Raw genomic sequence first — 21,119 nt, forward strand, 5'->3', positions numbered from 1 at the left:
TATCACTTTGTTTTGTTATATTATAATAAATAAGTATACTTTTTAGGGTTCCGTACCCAAAGGGTAAAAACGGGACCCTATTACTAAGACTTCGATGTCTGTCCGTCTGTCTGTCTCCAGGCTGTATTTCAAGAACCGCTGTAGCTAGACTTATGAAATTTTCACAGATTGTGTAAACTGTATAATATCATTCTGTTGCCGCCATAGCAACAAATAAGAACTAAAAACAAAATAAATTAAATATATTATTTAAAGGGGGCTTCGAGCGCGAGTCCAACTCGCACTTGGCCGATTATTCAGAACATGATATAGGTACGTGTACGTCATAACTCTTAACACGTCACAATACGTCACACGAAACTCTTCATCACAGGCCACAGCCCACAGGTGCTCGAACTCCTCGTCACAGGTGCTCACATTTGTGTAAACCACCTCAATATGTATTATTAAAAATTGTGCGATTTAATTTATGGAATCTCTATAATATATTAAACTCAAAGGTGACTGACTGACATGCTGATCTATCAACGCACAGCCCAAACCACTGGACGGATCGGGCTGAAATTTGGCATGTAGGTAGATATTATGTAGGTATCCGCTATGAAAGGATTTTGATCAATTCTACCGCCAAGGGGTTAAAATAGGGGATGAAAGTTTGTATATAATATTACTTCATAACGCGGGCGAAGCCGCGGGCAAAAGCTAATTTAAAATATGACGTCACAAAATTTAGGGAGCCATTCCCACTCCTTGAAACATCATATCAAACTTCGTCGACCCCCTCGCCCTTTCTACGTGTGACATAATTTATCCTTTCCTCCTTCCTTTTGCAGCATCTTCGCTCCTTTTGCAGCACCTTCGTTTACGTTCTCTATTTTTGCCAGATTTAAAAAGCGCCACCTATCAGTTCTAGTCTGAACACTTATAGCAACTAGCACCACCAATCAGCTAGGCATGATTTGCAAGCGACAATGTAATACGGCAGAAACAAACTAGATGGCGCTTATCTTTAAAGCTATCAACGTGTCTTTAACATAGATGGCGCTAGTAAATTCTAACTGTAATGTTTTCCAGACTTTAAAATTTAAATGCTGGCGTAAAGACTTATATTTTTTTAATATGATCTAAAAGTTGTCTATACATAATTATATTATAATCTTAAGAAAAATATGGAATTGGCAAAGTTTTAATTTTTTACTCAGTCAATAACTCGGCCTCAATAAATTTATCTAGCTAGACAGAGAGAACTTCTGTGCGAGCTTTTGAAGAAAAGAAAGAAAGAAAGGTCAAAGTGCATGTTAGAAGATATTTCTAATATTCTAATAAGGTCTTTACTTGAATACCATACTTACATTACCATAATATTTACCAGACACTAAAAATCTACTGTATTAGCTTCATGATCTACCCTAAGAATAATTTCGATATTTCTGAGACTATGAGATTCCAAAGATGCAGAGAATCATCATTTCTCAGTAGCAGGTGAGGATAATTTAGATTTTGTCGAGGCTCTGAGATTTCAAGACATGGTTAATCAATAAGTAAAACAAAACAAATAACATATTGATGGAATTTTATTTTCGTCAGTGACAGAATACATTTATCAACAAAACTTTGCACGCTGTTAAATACATTTAATTATATTTTGTAACAGTTAATAATTAACGAAATAATAATGGCTTCAAATTATTGTACCTAGTGGCTAAAACTTATATCTTTAGAATATCAGGCTCAATATGAGCTAGCTCAATTCTCAGCCGGCGGTCCATCCTACTCGTCAAAGTCAATCTACCAGGTGAAGGCGAATTCAAAAACGTCACTCATCATTACATACATTTAATCCATTAATTTATATCACAGTAGGCACAGACCGGGCGAAAATCTGAAAATTATACTAACAAAGCATGCAAGTAACGCAACTAACAATTCGCTCATTACAACGTTACCGTGATAGTTAAGAAATGCGATTTCATATTTTGATACATTACATTAAGTCACGTTACTCATAATTGTACCTTATTTTCAGTCTCACTCACAACAGAACAGAATGATATTGAAATACTGCTTCAGAACAATATTCAAACAAAACTGAAGTCGACACATACACAGAACCGTTTGATCGTCACCCACTAACTGCGACCACGTCTACAATAAGTTAATGAACTACAAATGCCCTAACTATTCATTACATTACAAAGGCATCACGGTTTTCTCTATAATAATTATTGGATTTTCGTCACTAGTATGCGCGACCGCATCTTCCTAAGCTCATTCATAATTAAATTAATTATTAAACTATTTTATTTGACTATCACTCGCGAATCATACAAATAAACATTGTCCTAATACTTATTAATACGTCTAGGCGTTACATCACATCGACGTGCCGATCAAAGATTGGTCATAAGAATTGGTCAAAAGATATGTAAGATATGTTGAAGATGGGCGCTAGCCCGTGCATAGATGCTGCTACAAATTTTGATATTCGAGAAGATATGAACATTGACGAGCCGGGGGGCTCGGTTGAGGTCTTTAGCATGAAGAGTCCTGCTTCTATGCAGACGTTACAGCTACAATTAGTAAACGTATATTTGCTTGAGCTGGGGCTTCAGCTCGGGAGGTATCGTGTACACCTCCTGTTCGGGCTTCTTCTTGACGAGTCGTTTCCAACGACCGCCGATGTTCTTGCGCAGGCTTCGAAAACTCGCCCGCTCGTTGCCGATCGGCTGCATCAAATTGTCCTGCAAAGACAGAAAATATCTGCTCAGTTTCATTCAATATTTACTTTGCACTTGATAAGGAAGACTCGTTCTGGTTTACAAAAGTTTCTATTTTATAAGAGTCCCCCAAGGAATTTAAGGATGTTTAAAGTACCATATTATTTCAAAGTTATCTGTTGAATGTTTGTCGTCCTTCAATGGATGTTTTGTAAATGCATCGTCCCCTACGCGTCTGTATTGTGAAGAAACTAAAGCGTTCCTCGGTTACACAACGCGACTCTATTTATATTCCGTTGCTAACGAAACAAAAACTAGAATTGTGAACGTTAAATTTTACGCGGGAACCATTTTATTGTTATACTTGTGGACTGAGAAACATTTAAAGCATTGTTTATTTTTCAATGGAATTCAACGACCCTGACGAGCCGAAGAACAAAACGTCTAAAAGGTTTATGTTATCGTCTCATTGTTAACGACAGAAATCTAAAACAAAACGTAGCAGCTAAACCTTATAATATAATAGCTTCCTAGAAGCATATCGAGACTGTATTCGCTGAGGCCACACGCGTATGAAATAATCCTTGGATGTTCGAGACTTATTAGCATTGATTGTTTCCTGGTCGCGATATTGTCCGTGCAAAAACTATTCTTAACCCGGCCAACTCTACCGGACCGTATTATTTGGGTCAAAATGGTCCCTTAGGTTTATAATTTAAGAGAACCGTTCGCGTTAGCCTCTTTGTTCGTTTGGGAAAGAAGGCCAAACGGTTACAACACGCTCGCCTTGTGCAGCTTTCTACTCGGCGAGCGTGTCCCGACATTTAAATTTATTTTGCACTTAGATATCATGTCACAAGCGACTCTCTCTCGCGTGGCGGGGACGAGGCAGTCACGATTTCTTTTAACTTCAACTTTCCATGTTGAAACCATTACGCTAGACGTTTTCAGCGCCAGGCGCTCGGTTTTGTTATGAATTAATAAGGTCAACCGTACCAGCTGTTTGATTCTGAGACGTTTTTGTCATTCTGGAGTTAATTAGCATTAGCAGCTAATTTAAATTTGCATGATGGTTTTGCAACGTTCTAGTTATCTATCGTTCAATATTTTTCTATGGGGTTAGAGGAGACTCTTACCTGATCATGAGGATAGACGTAGGGCGGAGGCAGCGGCGGCGGGAACTGCCACAGCGGCTGGCGGAAGGCAAGAGGCTCGGGCGGCTGCTGCGGCGCGGCCTGGAGCACGGCTTCGGCCGGGTGCACCGAAGCCGAGTGCTCCTCGCGCTTGCGCAGCTTACTGTGGACGATGCGAATCGCCATCATAGTATTGTTATTTCCGACCATGGCGAAGGGTCCGACGTAAGTACAACTGAACACACTGGGCTGGATCACGGGCGACGAGTTCCAGTCGGGCAGTCACAACATTTCTCACAACACTCACAGCCGTTCGCGGTCCGATCGACGCGCGCAACTAATAACTAATTTAAATAAATTATCACAATATTTTAAGTAGTACTATTGCACATATCACTGTTCGTAGGAACGCGCGGTAGACCGCGTAGGGCGAGCTTCAGCTGCTCGGTGACTAGAATATTAACGTTAAAAGTGGCCGGCAGGTGCCTAGCAAAGCGCTCGCTCGTGCCAAACGACCTCTACGGAGTACTCCATGCGTCTGAGTTGAAGTGGAGGGGCGCGGCGGTCTTTTATATACTCGGCTCGGATGTGGCGCCCGCGCGGGGGACGGTGCGGGGCGGGGACGCTGACGAGTGACGATGTGGCCGTTTTCCGCGAAAAACTACGAACAGAAGCGACGGCATCATTCGGTATCGTATCGTAACGATAATGACGCATTCAACGGACCAGTCGGCTCGCCCGCCATGGCCATAAAATTAATTCGTCTACGTTATGTTGTGATTACAAAACCATAATATATTCCTAATCGAATTTCATTTAACGGCTGTGAGTGGAAATGTATGTTTCGATTGTACTTGCGTTGAACACGATTTTTTATTTATCTTACTCTAAACTAAACATACCTAATATAAAATCACGTACTGATATACACATTTGATACCATGCATATCACGAATGTAACTTATTCTAATTGAGGAAATCCCATTTTTTACTTAATAACACAAGATAATCTTCGGTTATTTTGAAATCATAAACAAGAAGCATAATGGCGGATGAAGACAAGGAAAGAGTTTACCTCGTAATAAACCAGTCGCTGGTTTTATCGGCGACGCAATGGGGTTTTACTGTGAACCTATAAACGTAATCACTCACACTAAAATACAAGTATTGATTACCACGATAACGGTGTAGAGGGAGACGAAATTTCACCATTACGGGTTCAAAGTCCACGAAACACAAGTGCACACAGATACACAAAGTATACGTTTCGCGCACAGCTGGAGCTCGGATTATCATTAAACGCAGCATAGTTAAATAATGCATCTCTTTCACGCAACATTGAAGTGCGTGCGTACGGGGGAGATGCTTATTTATTGCCTGCTCGTAGGGCAAAGTAGGGCTACAGGGCAAGGGAGAGCGGAGAGGTACGTTGCCCTCGCTTCGTTCCCGACTTTGGCGAGTCTTCGACTCGAATAAAAAACACAGGTAGAAGCTATTATTACTGGTCGATACCCTTGAGAAGCGTCTAGAGGATATAAAAGTCCGAAGAAACTGGGTTCTACTAATAAAACAAGCTCAAAAACAAACCACTATTAATAAAGCTACGCTGCGATTATGTTCAACATAGACTTATCCAATAAGATGTTGGTAAGCTTCTAGTAGTTTACTATTATAAGAAACTTGATAGCTTAAATCCAGTATTGAAAGCGAGACATGGTTTAAAGAAATAAGATCGTAGTAAGACCACAAAAGATAAATATGTAGTTACATAATAATTTTATGTACCTGAGAAACATAATTTATTACTTCGATGTTATGATACTAGTTAGTCAATGGACCAACTTTTCAAGTACTTAAAAAATAGTAAATAAGGTAGCATTGTATTGAAAGCCATAATATTTGCTTTGTTTTTTAAGAATCCATAATTTTATAACTTTGCATTTTATGTACTTACTTAGATTATAATACTCGACATGTCACCAAATTTTTTAGGACAATCACAATTTAGTTATTTTCCTTTGACTCAAGGATAGTTTCTTAATTCTTTTACTATTTTTTGTTACAAAACTATTACAGCTAAGTTTTTTATTCTCCCAGACAAGATATTATCTCTTAATTGGCGTTTAATTGTGTTAGCGTCATATCCTCTCTGAATTTTGGTGCTACGACGATAAACTTTTTGTCGCTCAAAGGAAGTAAGCAATTCTTCGATGACGGTGATTATATTTCGATAAGGCATTTTTTTTTCAAGAAAAGGATAATTTAGATTTTTACGTAATAATCTTTTTTTTTTCATCTGTTAAAACCAAACAAAAAGAAAAAATCAAAATACAAAACGGTGAATAAATGACGTGTACCTAGTGTTCTTTTTCAAAGTGAGAATACAAGTCCAAGTGAAGGATAATAATAGTAAAGGTACAGAAAATACAAAAGACAACAATAACGGTTTTATATCTACTTTAGGCGCTACTAAGGCACAATAAAAACACTACTAAAATCATTAGCCTCCCTTTTGGCATATCTGTAGTCTGTACTCTGTAGTCGTGTAAAGATAGTGCTGATTACTAAGCTATTGCTGCAAAGCTTATAAGCTGTATTATAACAAATATTAATAGATCGGTTATAATGGGTTATCCTATTACGAGAATTGACGTCAGGACTCAATGGGATTCAATAGGGGTACTATAATCTGCTCGAGTAATAATTAATCTTATAGATTTATGATAATGATATTGTGGTTCGATATATTTTATTAGGAATTAGACCACATCACTCGATTTCTATAAAACCACTATAGTTTACACACTACCAGTTCTCTAAAAACTGCAATTAAAAGGTAAAGGGCCTGTTCACCACTGTCCACTTCCTTATAAGTGCTGGATAGGCTATCCAAAACTTAACTTGACAGAGAGATTTTATTTTCTATTGCAGAAGCAAAAAATCCGTCAAAAATCGTCCTGATAGATAATAATTATTATGGACGGATTTCGACCACTTCAAACGGAACTATTAAACGTAATTTACCTATCCCACGTTGCCTATACAAAGTATTTCATCTATTGTAGCAAATCGTTATTCGTCCCCAGAGACACAATAACTTTATGTACTGCACCCAGCAAGCTAATTGTTCCTCTATACACAGTAAGCTCTAGGACAAGTAACGATATGAAATGACTAATTATTTTAGTCATGTAACTGGTAGCCTGAAAGGAAGTGATTCTATAAAGTCCTTATTGCAAACGAGATAAATTTCATAATCGTATGCGACTGTTTTATCACTTGTCTACCGATTCTGAGTATGGTTCGTTTAAAGTACATTTAAGAACTGGTACACTTATATAAACGTCTGTAGAAAGCTATCAGGGTTGACAGATATAACAGCTTAAATTCGTGAAAGCATATTCCAAGTAACTTTCGATTTCTTCGAACAGTTTTAATTTGTCATTAGAATCATATAGCCTGTTTCCTGATTCGCAATTAGCTATAATATCATGTTCTATTACCTCTTCTGTAGGTTTAGATTGATGTTATAGCAGCTATCTGTTATCATATTATGTATTTTTACTACGACAGTTTTCAGTTCCATAGAACTGCTTTACTTGGTATTTTGGTGAAAACAACCTTTCTACCTTACTTATAAAGAAACGCGTATGATTCATGGTTTTTTCAATGTGCCGATGAAGAAAATTGGACGTTGTGTAATTAATCCTTTTTATTTACTATTTCTGGTTAAAATGTACAGAACGCACGATGCGGGTTGAATTTTGTACATACAAATCAATGTGTACTTTACAACTTCAGAATATTTGTCAGTATTATAAAAAAAGGTTTGCTACCCAATCTAATAATATACCCGCTTTAATATTTTGTGGGTCTAAAATGCTAAGGTCCATCAACCGCTATGGCCTCAAAACTTTTTGTAAGCTTTTAGTAGCACCTGCGCCATCTGGCTTTAAATCGGCAGGTGGCTTTGATTTCTGCTACGACACATGCCACATTGGAAAAGAAGCGCGATGTTCTAAAATAATATTAGAGCCTCTAGCTGTGCCGTTTTCTCTATCGCTATTCTTTATAGAATCGCCGATCAAAATGTATGGAATTGACATAACATGAATTCGACTTTATTTTTGATCAGCTATTCTATAAACAAGCGATAATGAAAATGTCTTAGCTAAAATGCCTGGTTATTTCAAATCAAAAATAATCGTTGTGGTAAACCAATCCCAACTTCCCAAGTGATTTTCTTTTAACACTCGAAATCGTCCATGTAATTGTTGGTACTGACAATAAAGTAAGGATAACCGAGTCAGAATTCTTGTCAGTACCTACGTCTGACCAACGACCTTGTCTTTCGGTCAACGATCACTACTTTTTGTCGGTTACACTGAATGACTGTGTTCGCATAAATAGTTACAAACGTGTTGGAAACTTGGAACGAACCAAAACCGCTGGGCAGGATTAAAAAGTCAAAGGTACATTTTTTTAAGCTACTATTCGTATGCTATCTTATGATATTTTAAAATTATCTCGATGACGTACGTACTAAGTATTCTGAACAGTGAATATTATAAACAAAAATAAATAATCTGACATTTAAAGGGGTTGTAAATTGTACCTATATAATAACCGTGAATATTAAGTTTACTACAAAAATTGGCGTAAACACTAAAATGATAAAATAGTGACAACGATACAGAAGATAAAAATAGTTGAATAAGTTACGATTCAAAAGCATATATAGTTACAGATATGGTTGTTAATTTACGTTTTTATATCGAAAAAGAAGGAACTAACGTTCAGCAAGTCGTTATAGCCAATTAAGGCAAGTCAAAAAACTATGGATGTGCTCAGAAAACTTATAAATATCGAGGTAATCCTGAAACCAAAACTGGTCGTAACCACCGGAACCGATAGCAATAAGGTCTTCCACTTCTCTGCACCTTCGGCTCGTGAAGGTGATGTTGCATGCAATATAAACCTTGTTGTCCTCGCAGCAAGTGTCATGATCGCATAAAATTCGAAATTTCGAAAGGATAATGAACCGTAAGACCCTCAAGAAAGTGCAAATGCAAATTTCAAGAATGATAATTTTTTAAAAAGCATTTTCAGGTTATTGTTGTTAATAACTATAAAATAGTACTTAATTTTTTTACGAAAAATAATAAAAGAGTAATTTCTGCTATATTCTTAAGCTTGAATATCTGCAATTCTAAAGCTAATCAAAATTCATTACCCCAATGTACTTGAAATTTGAATATTGTACTCGCCACTTACGATTGAATTCTTTGCAAAAATAAACACTGAGGCCAAGACAAACAAAACGTATACAAACAAAACAAACCGGCGCACTTTCAGTCTAGACGTATGATTATGTTTTGGCTAACTGCCTGCTATAGCTTTATGATGTTTCGCTAAAGGTATAATTAGAAGTTAGGACGTTCAAGTTACGTACCGGAAGAGACGAAGGGATAGAATGATTTTCTGCAGCTTCGAATGAAAAGATTCCATTTGGAGTCATCATACGAACACATTCGCACTCCGTATCACGTGTCACTTCACACAACTGAAAACTGAACGACTGAAGCCGTACAAAAACAAACACAAACAAAACGAGGTGTCTCCTACGCGCAAACCTGATATTCAATTGATTCAAAAGTAGTTTTGAGTGTCTCGCTAGCCGTGTACGAGGAATTTACCTTGACCAGAAGTCAACCTTGGTATTACAGATATGACAGCGAACGAGTTCTTGCATTCAAAGGGCAGCAGCACGCGGGCCGCGCGTGAGCCGCTAAAGGAATTACCCGCGCTCGAAGGGGTTGCGCTGGTTCCTCCCGCACAGGCAGACGATGGTCTTGTTCAGGGACAGGACGATGAGGGAGTCGTGCTCCAGCACCACGCCGACCTCGCAGTTTTCCTCCTTACACTTCATCGCCTCGAAGGCGATCGGAGCGAAGAGCATCGAAAGGCGGGCGCGGTGGGCGGCCGAGCCGGCGGGCGCCGCGATTTGGCGCAGACTGACGGTGGCGGTCGACGCGGGACCGACGCCGCGCCTCGCCGCCTCGCCGGTGGGTGACTAACACTCCCGTTACCTTATTGCTATGTTATGGGGGCTCGACCTCGCGCGAAAGCCCCTACGCCGAGCCTATTAGCCTAACGATTTCTAATTATCAGACACCAAAGGCTGGGAAAGCCAACGACAGTTTTGGCTTGCAGCATTTATTTAACGGTTTTTAATGAAATAAAATTAATTATTATGCGTAGGCTCGATTTCACTAACGTCTGTTAGTGTTAACAGCTTGTTAAAATGTCATGTCTTCTCTTTCATTCACACGAAAAACGAAAGAGGTACTGTGATACTTATTCGAGCATTAACTTAGCGGACACCAGGAACGAAGGTGTAAACGTTTAAGTCGTTGGTGAAATTGGACCGTAATATCATGGATAATTCTATCTCAAACAATAATCCTGATTCCTGAACCAATCGATACGACAGAAATTCAGCCGCGCAGTGACGGTATTGGCGCATCATCCAACAGTGCATACGTTATTTATATCTCATTGTTTCTTCGGAGTTCTGGCGGTTTACAAATTCAAATCGTCCGAGTGTTTGCGAGGAACGTCAATAGTATGTGCGGATGGCCAGCATGTTTTATGCAGCGAATGTGGCTCAAGGAGACGCTCATGGATATTCTATGCGATATCAATAAATTGCCTGTACATTCGATCGAGTAATTGACGTAGTTATTCGGATATTGCTGGTTATAAATTGTGAAGAAACTATGAAATATGGAAACGTAAGCTTTCCTCTAAACCTCCTACCAAACTGTTATCAAGACAGAAAAAGGTGAAAAGTAAATTAGTGGCGTAAATTTTGCGTTACAAAATAACAATATTTTAAGGCTCCTGTCTAGTATCTAATGTCTATCTATACACAGGTACCTATGTTGCCTTCTAAGGGTCAATTCAGACCGCAACGCGACGATGCGAGGCGAGGCGCGGCGCAGCATAAATTTGTATGGATTTGACAGATTTCTATTGCGTGACACGTCTTGTGAATTTGTCAAATCCATATAAATCGTCGCGTTGCGGTTTGAATCAACCCTTAAAATTTTAAAGCCCATTTATCTACTTTTCCTTTGATAATAATAATTGATAGATTTTAAAGAACTGAAGATTAAGGACACTACTTGTTTTGAAGATGAAAATAATATTGTTATGAATAAGTAACTATTTTTTAACTATGCCACCACTGCCGTGATTGACTTCAAGTAGTTCTAAGTATCCATCATTTATAAATAGGTATTTACTATTTAGATATTGAAGTGTTTGAGGATAAGATAATCTCAAAAACTTCATTGTATTATTATTAATTATTATTTTTAGAAAATGTACGTCATATATAAAAATAAATCATGTTGTATTTCATTCAACTTAATTTAATGCAAGAGTTTTAAAATTATTCAATTAAAAATTATTTATTATCACGAACGAGGTAAAATGTGCATCATTAAAATTTGCAGATAATATAACCAAACAAAGAAAAAATGACAAAAATTCGCATTCAAAAGACAGATAAGTAAATAATAACAAAACTAGAAACATTCAAGAAGACTATTTTACAAAATAAGTATTTTTTTTTTACAAATTCGAACGTATCTTTAAAGCGGGTTCACATTATTCCAATCCAGTAAAGGTGGATTGGAATAATGTGAATCCAGCGCTACATAATACATTATTACTGGAATAATGTAAACCGGCCATTATATTATAAGAAACGTTAATTAAACAAAATGGCGATTGCTAATAAACGTAACGTTATTATATCCTGTTATTTTCCTGTCTGTGCTTTTCGGTTGAAAGTCTATCTGCGGTACTTATATTTATATTCATGTAGTAACTATTTAATTTTTAAACACTTTTAGATTTTTAATAGAGCTGCTGGATAATTGTAATTTTAGGGTTCCGTACCCAAAGGGCAAAAACGGGACCCTATTACTAAGACTTCGTTGTAGTCCATTTAACGAATGACTCAAAAGAGGGTATAAAGTGCGTGAGCGGGAACCTAAGCGATTTCTGTCCGTGTCCATCTGTCTGTCTGTCTCCAGGCTGTAATTCAAGAACCGCTATAGCTAGACTTCTGAAATTATCGAAGATTGCGCATTTCTGTTGCCGCTTTAACAACAAATACAAACAAAATAAAATTTATATTTAAGGGGGCTCCCATACAACAAATGTGATTTGTTTGGCCTTTTTTGCTCGTAACTAATAATGGTATCAGGATGCACTTTAAATATTCACAAAATTTGTAATTATATTTGTACTTTAATAATTAATAATAAAATTAAAATAAAATAGATATTTAAGGGAGGCTCCCATACAAACAACACAATTTTTTGCCAACTTTCGCTTAATAGCGGTACGCCCTTCGTGTGCGAGTCGGACTCGCACTTGGCCGATTTTATTCTTGTTTTTTTTTAATTTACCGGTTTTATGCACGAGTAGTACTGTTAGAAAATATTTGTTAAAAAATTCTAAACAAAAAAAAGTTTTTGTTGGTATTAAAAAAATATTTATCTATATCTAGAGCTTTTAGGGTGCATGCTTATGCAAAGCTGTGATTTTTTAGCAGTTACACATATCTTGCAGATGTACTGTTATTTAGCAGATCCAGTCAGTTGGACGGGGGCCAAGTGGTGGACCTTGGTGGCTTATTGTTAGTTTAATTGTTAATTTACGATACCGCGACCGTCATTAAATTTTTATACCTGCTATTTGTTGGACGAATGTTTTATTATTCTCACTATCAACATTGCTTTATTGCAAAAAAAATTAGTTACTATTGTAATAGAGATGATGACAAGGTCAAAGATTAGCGAATTTTGTTGATAAAATAAAGAAATCACGGTAAAAAATAAGAGTTCCCAAAATTTCAGCTCGATAAGCATTTGTATTTTTTTTGTTATGCGCCTTCAAAATTGGATATTCAAGTCTAATTTTTTTTCAATTAAATTTCTAAATATGTGTCTACAATTCGATAACTTACGCAATTAAAAGCAACTTTTGTTATGAAACCGCTTTCATAAACGCAATATTTAATATACCTGTCGAACAAAGTTGTCTCCCTAAGCGTACAAACTACGAAAGACTGACGTCATACTTTCGTAGCACTTTGTATGGAGCGTTTCGGGCAGGTCTTTTTTATGAGATATTTGAATTGTCATATCTCGGTGAATTTTTAAGCTATCAGAGTCATTCTTTCAACGATGTGTCTATTTTTTAAGTTTCTTTCAATTACCGATATGAAAAAAATAGTCATCATGCCCATTAATTTAGATAAGGTACGTTTTTCACTGTTCGATGTCGAGTCTACAGTCTATACTTAAGATCTTTTAGCTACTGAGACATAATATCATAATATTATGATATAACAATTAAAATATTTAAGCTTCAAAAATTCGAATTCTTTCTAAGAAAAATGAACAATGATAATAACCAAATAAATTTTCTTTAATTGGATGTAACAATTAATTAATGAGTAAATAGTTGAAAAGAAAATGTACAATTATTTTGTTTGTTTTATCTGCACTTTAAATTATTCATAAAATCAAATGTCTCATACTAGTTTGATCTAGAAACAAAACAAGCATTTGTTATAAAATGAATGTACTGTAATCAGCGTGACAAACTTGGCTTCCGTCCGAACGATTAAAATTATTAGTTACTTACATAATAATTATTATTGCATCAACTAAGGTGGTCAGTAGCTTATCTACACAGTATAATGAGGTAGGTATTAGGAAGTAAGTTGATAAGATTAGTATTTCCTTGCTTAGTATGTGCCATAATTTCGAGTTACCTAGTTTTACAATATGCGAAATCACTTTAATGCTAAGTACGGTTTTGCTCGATAGTTTTACTCCGAATCGAAAGAAATGATATATTTGACATATGTATTTAATTCCATCGAGGCCGGCTCCAGAGTAGACAGAATGTATATTGTGCCCAACGATATCAAAATTTGTGCCGGCTCGAAGCGAGCCTTCGAGCTGTCAGTTTTGCGGTCCACACGGTGGTTATTGCTCGATTTGGAGTAAAATTATCGAGCAAAACCGTATGTGAGTACTTAGCGTTAAAATATTCGCGGTGCAAAATATTTTTAACCCTAGATAGCTAACCTCCGTCAAATCGACGGGCGGCGCAAACTAATATCGTCATATCTTTTTAATTTCGCGTCCGAATATTTTGTTTCGCCTATTTAACTTATTTGCCGGTGAGGTCGTTACAGTGGCACACTCGTCGTACAGGTAAGTGCCATACTTTTCGGTTTAAGCAGACTTTGCCCGTCGTTTCGACGGGTGGTTAGCTTTACCGTTAGTTTTACTACTGAAGTGCGTGTATTTATTTTTGACTTAAACTGTGTTTTATTTTAGATTTTTACCATGTTTCCGTTTATTTAAGATGATATAAATAATTTATTAAACCAAGAGCTTAGTAAAATAAATATTTAGAAGCGTTTTTTCTAAACAGCCATCGACTATAGTGCGCAGAGCAGTTGCCGTCGGGCCAAGCTTCTTTGAAGGGAATAGAGAACGAAGAAGAGTATTTTCCAAATTTTCCACGAGAAAAACGGAAAAAAAAACACTTGGGAAAAGCTACTACAAGAAAAGCGCATGACTAAAAGTATATTTTGCTATAATTGTAAGGTGGTAACATATTACCACCTTACAATTATAGCAAAATATACTTTTATGTTCACCTCATAAGGTGAACATAAAATAAATGTTTGTATCACATGTGCTAAAGAAAAGTAGTTTATTTTATTTTTTATTACGTTTTATACTTCTATGTGCCATATAATGACAAAAAACTGATTGTTTTGTTTTGAGTAAAATTTTATTTTGTTTAAGAAAAGTTTAATTGAAAATGTTCCTATTTTTTAGAGGTCTAAGAATATTTTTTTTAGTTTCAAAAGTAAATAAAAAATGTAAATATGCAAAGTGTTGTTTTGTTGCTAAGGTCATCATTTGTCTGTAAAAAAAATCCAGGTCCAGAATGTGGTAAAATCTCAATAAAAATACTCATTTTTTAATACCCGTCGTTTCGACGGATGGTTAGCTTAAACAGGGTCTCCCAGAAGGTTTGCTATCTAGGGTTAAACTACTTTAAAAAAAGTTTGTATCGAAAAGGCTCCGAAACTACTTGATTGGTTTTGATGAAATATGGCACAGATGACAGAGACACAGATGACAGATTTAGAGTAGACCGTGGCGAAGGACAAAGGATACTTTTTGAAGCAAAAAATGATAAAGTCCCCCTTAAATATTTATTTAATTTTATTTTTAGTATTTGTTGTTATAGCGGTAACAGATATAGGTACACAATATGTGACAATTTTAGAAGTCTAACTATATAATAGCGGTTCTTGAGACACAACCTGGAGACAGACAGACAGACTTACAGATGGACAGACAAACGGACAGTCATCGAAGTCTCAGTATAGGGTCCCGTTTTTACCCTTTGGGTACGGAACCAAAAATTCGACCCGTATACAGTATGTAATATTTCCAGAGCTGCCCAGTTTTCATATCCCTTTAACTGTGTAACTCCCATACTATTACCGTTTTAAAAGTTCCTTTCGAACTGTCATGTAACTTTAGCCTGATACCGCTCAAGGCCACCTAAATATTTCAAATGTATTGAAAGTGTCTTCTTCTTCTTTTTATTTATAGCTCCTTAATTGTGAATCGCCAATGTCCGAGTGTGTTGGGGTAGACTCTGCCTTAAAAGTTGGTTTTAATGAACAAACAAGGGTATGTACGGTGAATGTGCACCTGGGTACACATTTTTGACAAGTATTGTAGAACATGTTTTTGACGGAGTTACTTTTCCTTAGTTTTTAGTATTCGTAGGGTACAGTCGAATTAAAAGAAGTGTACTTACATTCTCTTCACGAGTTTCCTGAACGATCGTTTGATGATGTTTACTATGACCATCATTGTCGTAATGTACATGCAGCTGACGATCACCAAATTATATTATCACGTTCACAAACTACTAAATTTAATTAAAGCGTCTATATTATTTTCTTTTATTTTTAAATTACGCTTAACAGTATTATTGCGAGAAAGCGGTGCGGCCAGACTCCAGACTGAGCGTTCGAAATTTGAAACGTCTAGAGAATTTTTTCGCCTACCCTCATATTTTGCGACACTCATAAAATCACTTATCTCTATACACTGGACAGGCTATACCGTACAAAATGACAGCTATTTTTTGTGCCGATTTGAAGTGCCGCGGTGAGCGTACTGTGAACTAATTACATAGAAAATTACAACCGCCATTTTCAAAATAGTAGTTCCAAGTACGCTCACTACTGCTTTTACATAGCAATCAGCGCCAATATGGCGACTTTCAAATAGGAACATTTTATTGATAGCGATCGCCTGTCCAGTGTATTATAGAGGTCAGTGCATAAAATGTTGTAAGACAGCAGGTTAAAAAATTAGTTACTTTTTTCAATACTTATGACATAGGTTACACTGTCAGTCTGACATCAGTTCAGTTCATCAGTCTGATCAAGACTGACAGGAGAATGATCGTGTAACCGTTTGACTGACGGACTGATAATATTTTTTTTATGTACTTTTCGGTCATCATTCAATCAAAGTCAACAATCTTTATTAATGAAAATAAAGATTTTTGATTTTGATTGATTTTTGATTCTGGCGTCAGACTGAGAGTTGAGACTGATGGACTGAACTGATGCCAAACCGAGCGTGTAACCGTACTCTTATGAGTAGAAAAACCATTCACCCTCTTATAAATATATTTTCGCAGCGTATAATTTAGACCTAGTATTTGTCTGTCATGTGACTTTCCAATGTACTCGACAAATGCAAGTAGATATACATAGTAGTAGATATACATGTACATATTTATATTATATGTATTATACTTATCCGCTGTTTAAATGTTATACTTATTAGTGAGGGTAGTGAGGACCGATGAATAGGTATTATAAGATATAGTATGAATGTACCTATCTAAACTGTCGGCACCTATGAAAAAAAAAATTTTAATTGTCACTTAGTATTCCTAAAAAAACTTCTTATAGCTTAAGTTTGCGGAAGTTGTTAGCAATTGAAACCTTAGAAGTAGGAACATGTATTAGCGATTATAAATTACAATTCCTTGTACGTGCCTCAATTTATAATGCAGAATGTTGGCAGGGAAACGTTATAAACATTTCAAGTTTGTTTGTATCGAATAGGCTTCGAAACTACTTGGTAGTTCGCTGATTTTGATGAAATATGCCACAGATAAGATCATAGTGAAGGACAAATAAAATGTTACTTTTAACGCAGTTCTCGCAGTATACTGTTTTTAAAAGATAAAGTTTGTGAGTTTAAAACACATACTACAAAAGTAATTATTTAAAAAAATGGTATGTATTAAAAACAATATTTCTATTACTTATTATTATTTTTTATTTTATTAAAAAAAGTATTATTTTATTTACTTCCGAAAATCACCAATAGGTATATTATTTTAAGAAGTAATTATACAACATATTGCCTTGGTTTGAGTACTTTTAGTATACAGTAAAAGGTCAAGAATATTGCACGAACTGTGTTTAGTTAACCAAGGTCCTTCAATCATTATTCTGCCATAATATCTGTCTGTCTATTACCTCTCCACGCCCAAACCACTGAATCGATTTTGCTGGGTATGGTTGAGTTATGTTGGTGGAGATGCTTTGAGTCCCAGCACCCGTAGCATGGCTACAGTAGAAATACGAAAGTATAGACAAACAGCGGAAATAAACTGAAGGTGCCGTTCCGATCTTTACCGCGGCTAGCCGCGATCGACAAAAAATCAAATATAATGCCACTTTATGACGTAGACTATAGTCTATGTCATAAAGTGGCATTTTAAGTTTATCTCCGCTGTTTGTCTATACTTTCGTATTTCTATAACTGTAGCCATGCTACGGGTGCTGGAAAGGATGGATTCCTGCGCGATATACCAAATTTTACGCAACTGAGTCGCGAGTGACATTTAGTTTGGTTATAAATTTCAGTGAGTGGGCGTTGTCCTTATTAACATTTTATTGCAATTTAACTCAACTTATTGTATTTTTTCCGTTGCTAAGACTATTTTTATCTTAAAAAGTATTGTATAATATCATAGCAACTAGACGACCATGATATTTAAAGGTCTTGCTCACTAAAGTAACAATTTATACGATAAATAAACTAACAACAATTACTAAATGTTGCCTGCAAATTCGTCCATTCGTCGCGACTCGCGCGGGAACCGCATATTTTTCCGGAATAAAAAAATCCTGTATCCTTTCTAAGGACTCAAAATATCTCCATTCAAACTTCATCACAATCGTTTAAGCAGTTCAAGTGTGCAACAACGGACGTTATTTAGTTGTGAACACAGCATAGATCAAGATCTTGATCTATGTCTGTGATTGTGAAAAAATTTATATATTTATTGCATTCATCCTTTTAAACTTAATCCTAATTAAAAATAAATTATACATTATGTATGTGTGAGTGTCATGGTGAATTTTAATTAAAATAATAGTAGATGAAATTAATTCTCTTGCATCGTGAATGCATCGTCATCCACGTAAATTATTCTCATATGATAGATCAATATAATATTATGTTGCACGCAACTTTGCGCGGGTGTGGCACCTATGTGCCATTATCGCATGGGAACCGTACTTTTCTGGATTAAAACTATGTCAGTACTTTAAAAGTAAGTACTATTATATATTCTGTGACTATGTCCACGGTTTTCCCGGGTTTCGAAAAGTCTGCTCATCGAAATCGGTTCAGAGATTCCATACCCTGCAGGCTGCAACTAGGCTTTTTGTTTATTAAAGTTAAGTATATACTTAGTCTATAGGTAGTCTATTTACAGTATTAATAGCTAAAGAGTATGTTTATTTGAAAGCGCTAATCTCACCAATTAAGTACTGGACCGATTTGTAAGTTATTTGGCACAGACAAGCGAAGACCACGGGGAAGGATTAAGGCTATGTTGTTTCAGAAAATGTACGGTATCCGATCGTTTATTGCGCTAATAAACGATCAGCGCAACGGACCAGCGCAAACGTCTAGTATAGGTATAAATCCTTGCATCAAGCCCCTTCTTTTGCCTTGAGCCAGTGATTAGGCACTAGGCAGTTATGACGTCATCAGACAGATGTCGGTAAAGAGGTCACAGCCAACACAAATTGGTAACTAAAATGTTCCCATGCTCTTCCGTACTGTATCGCTAATTGCTGTTAATTTTAAGGTCATAAGTTGTTACGTTTTGAGCATTTAGAGAACTTATTTTATAATATTTTAAACGAGACAATTTCATACTATTACTTACTAGATGACGCCTGCAACTCCGTTGCGCCAAAATTAGTTTATCGCGCGGAAATCGTACATTTTTCCGGGATAAAAACTATCCTATATCCTTTCCCGGGTCTCAAAGTATCTCCATGTCCAGCAAAATCGGTTCAGCGGTTTGGGCGTGAAGAGGTAACAGACAGACAGACAGACACACTTTCGCATTTATAATATTAGTATGGACTAGTATGGATATTAGGTACTTATACCAGAAGTAGCACGCCGCTCCTCCCGCGTATAAGTCCGATTTTCCCGCGATGAAAAGTGTTGTCATAATATTATGTATGATTTGCTCACATTAACCCTAAAATGCGAAGCCAGTATGAACTGATGTGATTAGAGATACTAATGAAGTCAGTATGATCTTAGATTATAATATTCATCGCTTCTTCGTTTTATAAATAGCTAAAATTGGCATTTCCTGCCAAGAAATGGCTATACCGTGTTATATTTTGTAATATATATTTTCAAATGAGCAAGCCTCATAAAATTGGTTAAATGTCAGAAGGAATCATCACGTTATGTCATGTCACATGTGGCAGACAGAATTACACGATCGACTGGGAATGCAAAGTTTTGTCACTTTGCCAATGTTCATAACAATGCATTATTTGCAAATCTGCTCAAATAAACTGTATAGTAGTGATATAACATGATTTTGGGCTTATAAAGGTACGCTTATGCCTCTATGGTTCGAAGGTTTTTTAGCAAAGTTTATGTAAAAACTTTAAACAATAGACAATGCTTAAAACGCAGGAACCGGGCATTAAGGCATCACAAGGCCTTCTGACTTCTGAGTTATTTCTTTATCAGAACTCAAAGTATCTCCATACCAAATTTCATCAAAATCGAGTCAGTGGTTTGGGCGGTAAAAGGTAACAGACAGACAGACACACTTTCGCATATTTCATAATATTAGTATAAATATAGATTTGGTACGTACCAAACAGTACATGGGGTAAGCGTAGTTTCCCTCCATAAAAAGTATATCAAATGTACTTTCCCGTGGCGTACTCTTTGTTTTATAATTACTACCAAGTAGCTATTTGACCGAGCTTTGCTCGGTATTCGATAAAACACGAATTAATGACATTTTCTAAAAATGATTCCTAGCTAGATCGATTTATCGCCCCCGAAACCTATATAGGGATATATACTAAATTTCATAAAAATCGTTCGAGTCGATTCCGACATTCCAATTATATAATATAATATACAAGAATTGCTCTTTTAAAGAGATAAGATTCTTTCATTAAAATCGGCCCGGTACTTTCAGAGCCCGTATTAAATGCAAGCAAAAAAACTTTTTCTCTTTATAATAAGTATAGAGTATACAGTAGGTATAATTTTAATTTTTATACGAAATATTTATTCGTAAATGCGGCAGTTTTGAGTACGGAAAATTTTATCAGGTGCACAGGTTTATTCCACAGAATGACATTTGACTCAAGAAGAGGTCAAGTTTTATTATCAAATAGCCAAACTAGTCAAAGAAACTCCAGGAAATTGAGCTATTTATCAGTTTCCTGGTGCGTCACTGTATACGAGAATATTATGTATTAGTTACTAATATTATAATTGCGAAAAAGTGTTAATCTATTACCCTCCACGCTTAAACCGCTTAACCGATTTTGTTGAAATTTTGTATGCAGATACTTGGTGTCCCGGGAAAGGACATAGGATAGTTTTTTATCACAAAAAACGGTTTCCGCGAAATAAATGAATTTTGACGCAACCGAGTCACCTATTTTATTGATTATTATTATTAAAAACCCAATATTATAATGCAGACCATGAAGAAGCAAACTAAGTTCAATTGCGAAAAATGTATGCTTCCTTCATTTTGCAGACAC

General features: G+C 36.1%; 1 protein-coding gene across 4 annotated transcripts in view; it reads right to left on the reverse strand.

The window, feature by feature from the left end:
- Positions 1–1,556: 1,556 nt before the first annotated feature.
- LOC121727454 overlaps positions 1,557–21,119 on the reverse strand; it is a 242,232-nt gene continuing 222,669 nt past the window's right edge. For 3 of the 4 annotated variants that reach the window (XM_042115323.1, XM_042115324.1, XM_042115325.1), the window contains 2 exons: positions 3,854–4,013; positions 1,557–2,741 (listed from right to left, as the gene is read on the reverse strand). In XM_042115323.1, the coding sequence (XP_041971257.1) occupies positions 2,577–2,741; positions 3,854–4,013 (325 nt within the window). In that variant the 3' untranslated portion in view covers positions 1,557–2,576. Of the gene's footprint in view, positions 2,742–3,853; positions 4,014–9,651; positions 9,872–21,119 lie in introns of those variants that run through there. The other variant, XM_042115326.1, reaches the window with a different exon arrangement.

Source organism: Aricia agestis, chromosome 5 (assembly GCF_905147365.1).
Source record: "Aricia agestis chromosome 5, ilAriAges1.1, whole genome shotgun sequence".
NCBI classification, from domain to species: domain Eukaryota; kingdom Metazoa; phylum Arthropoda; class Insecta; order Lepidoptera; family Lycaenidae; genus Aricia; species Aricia agestis.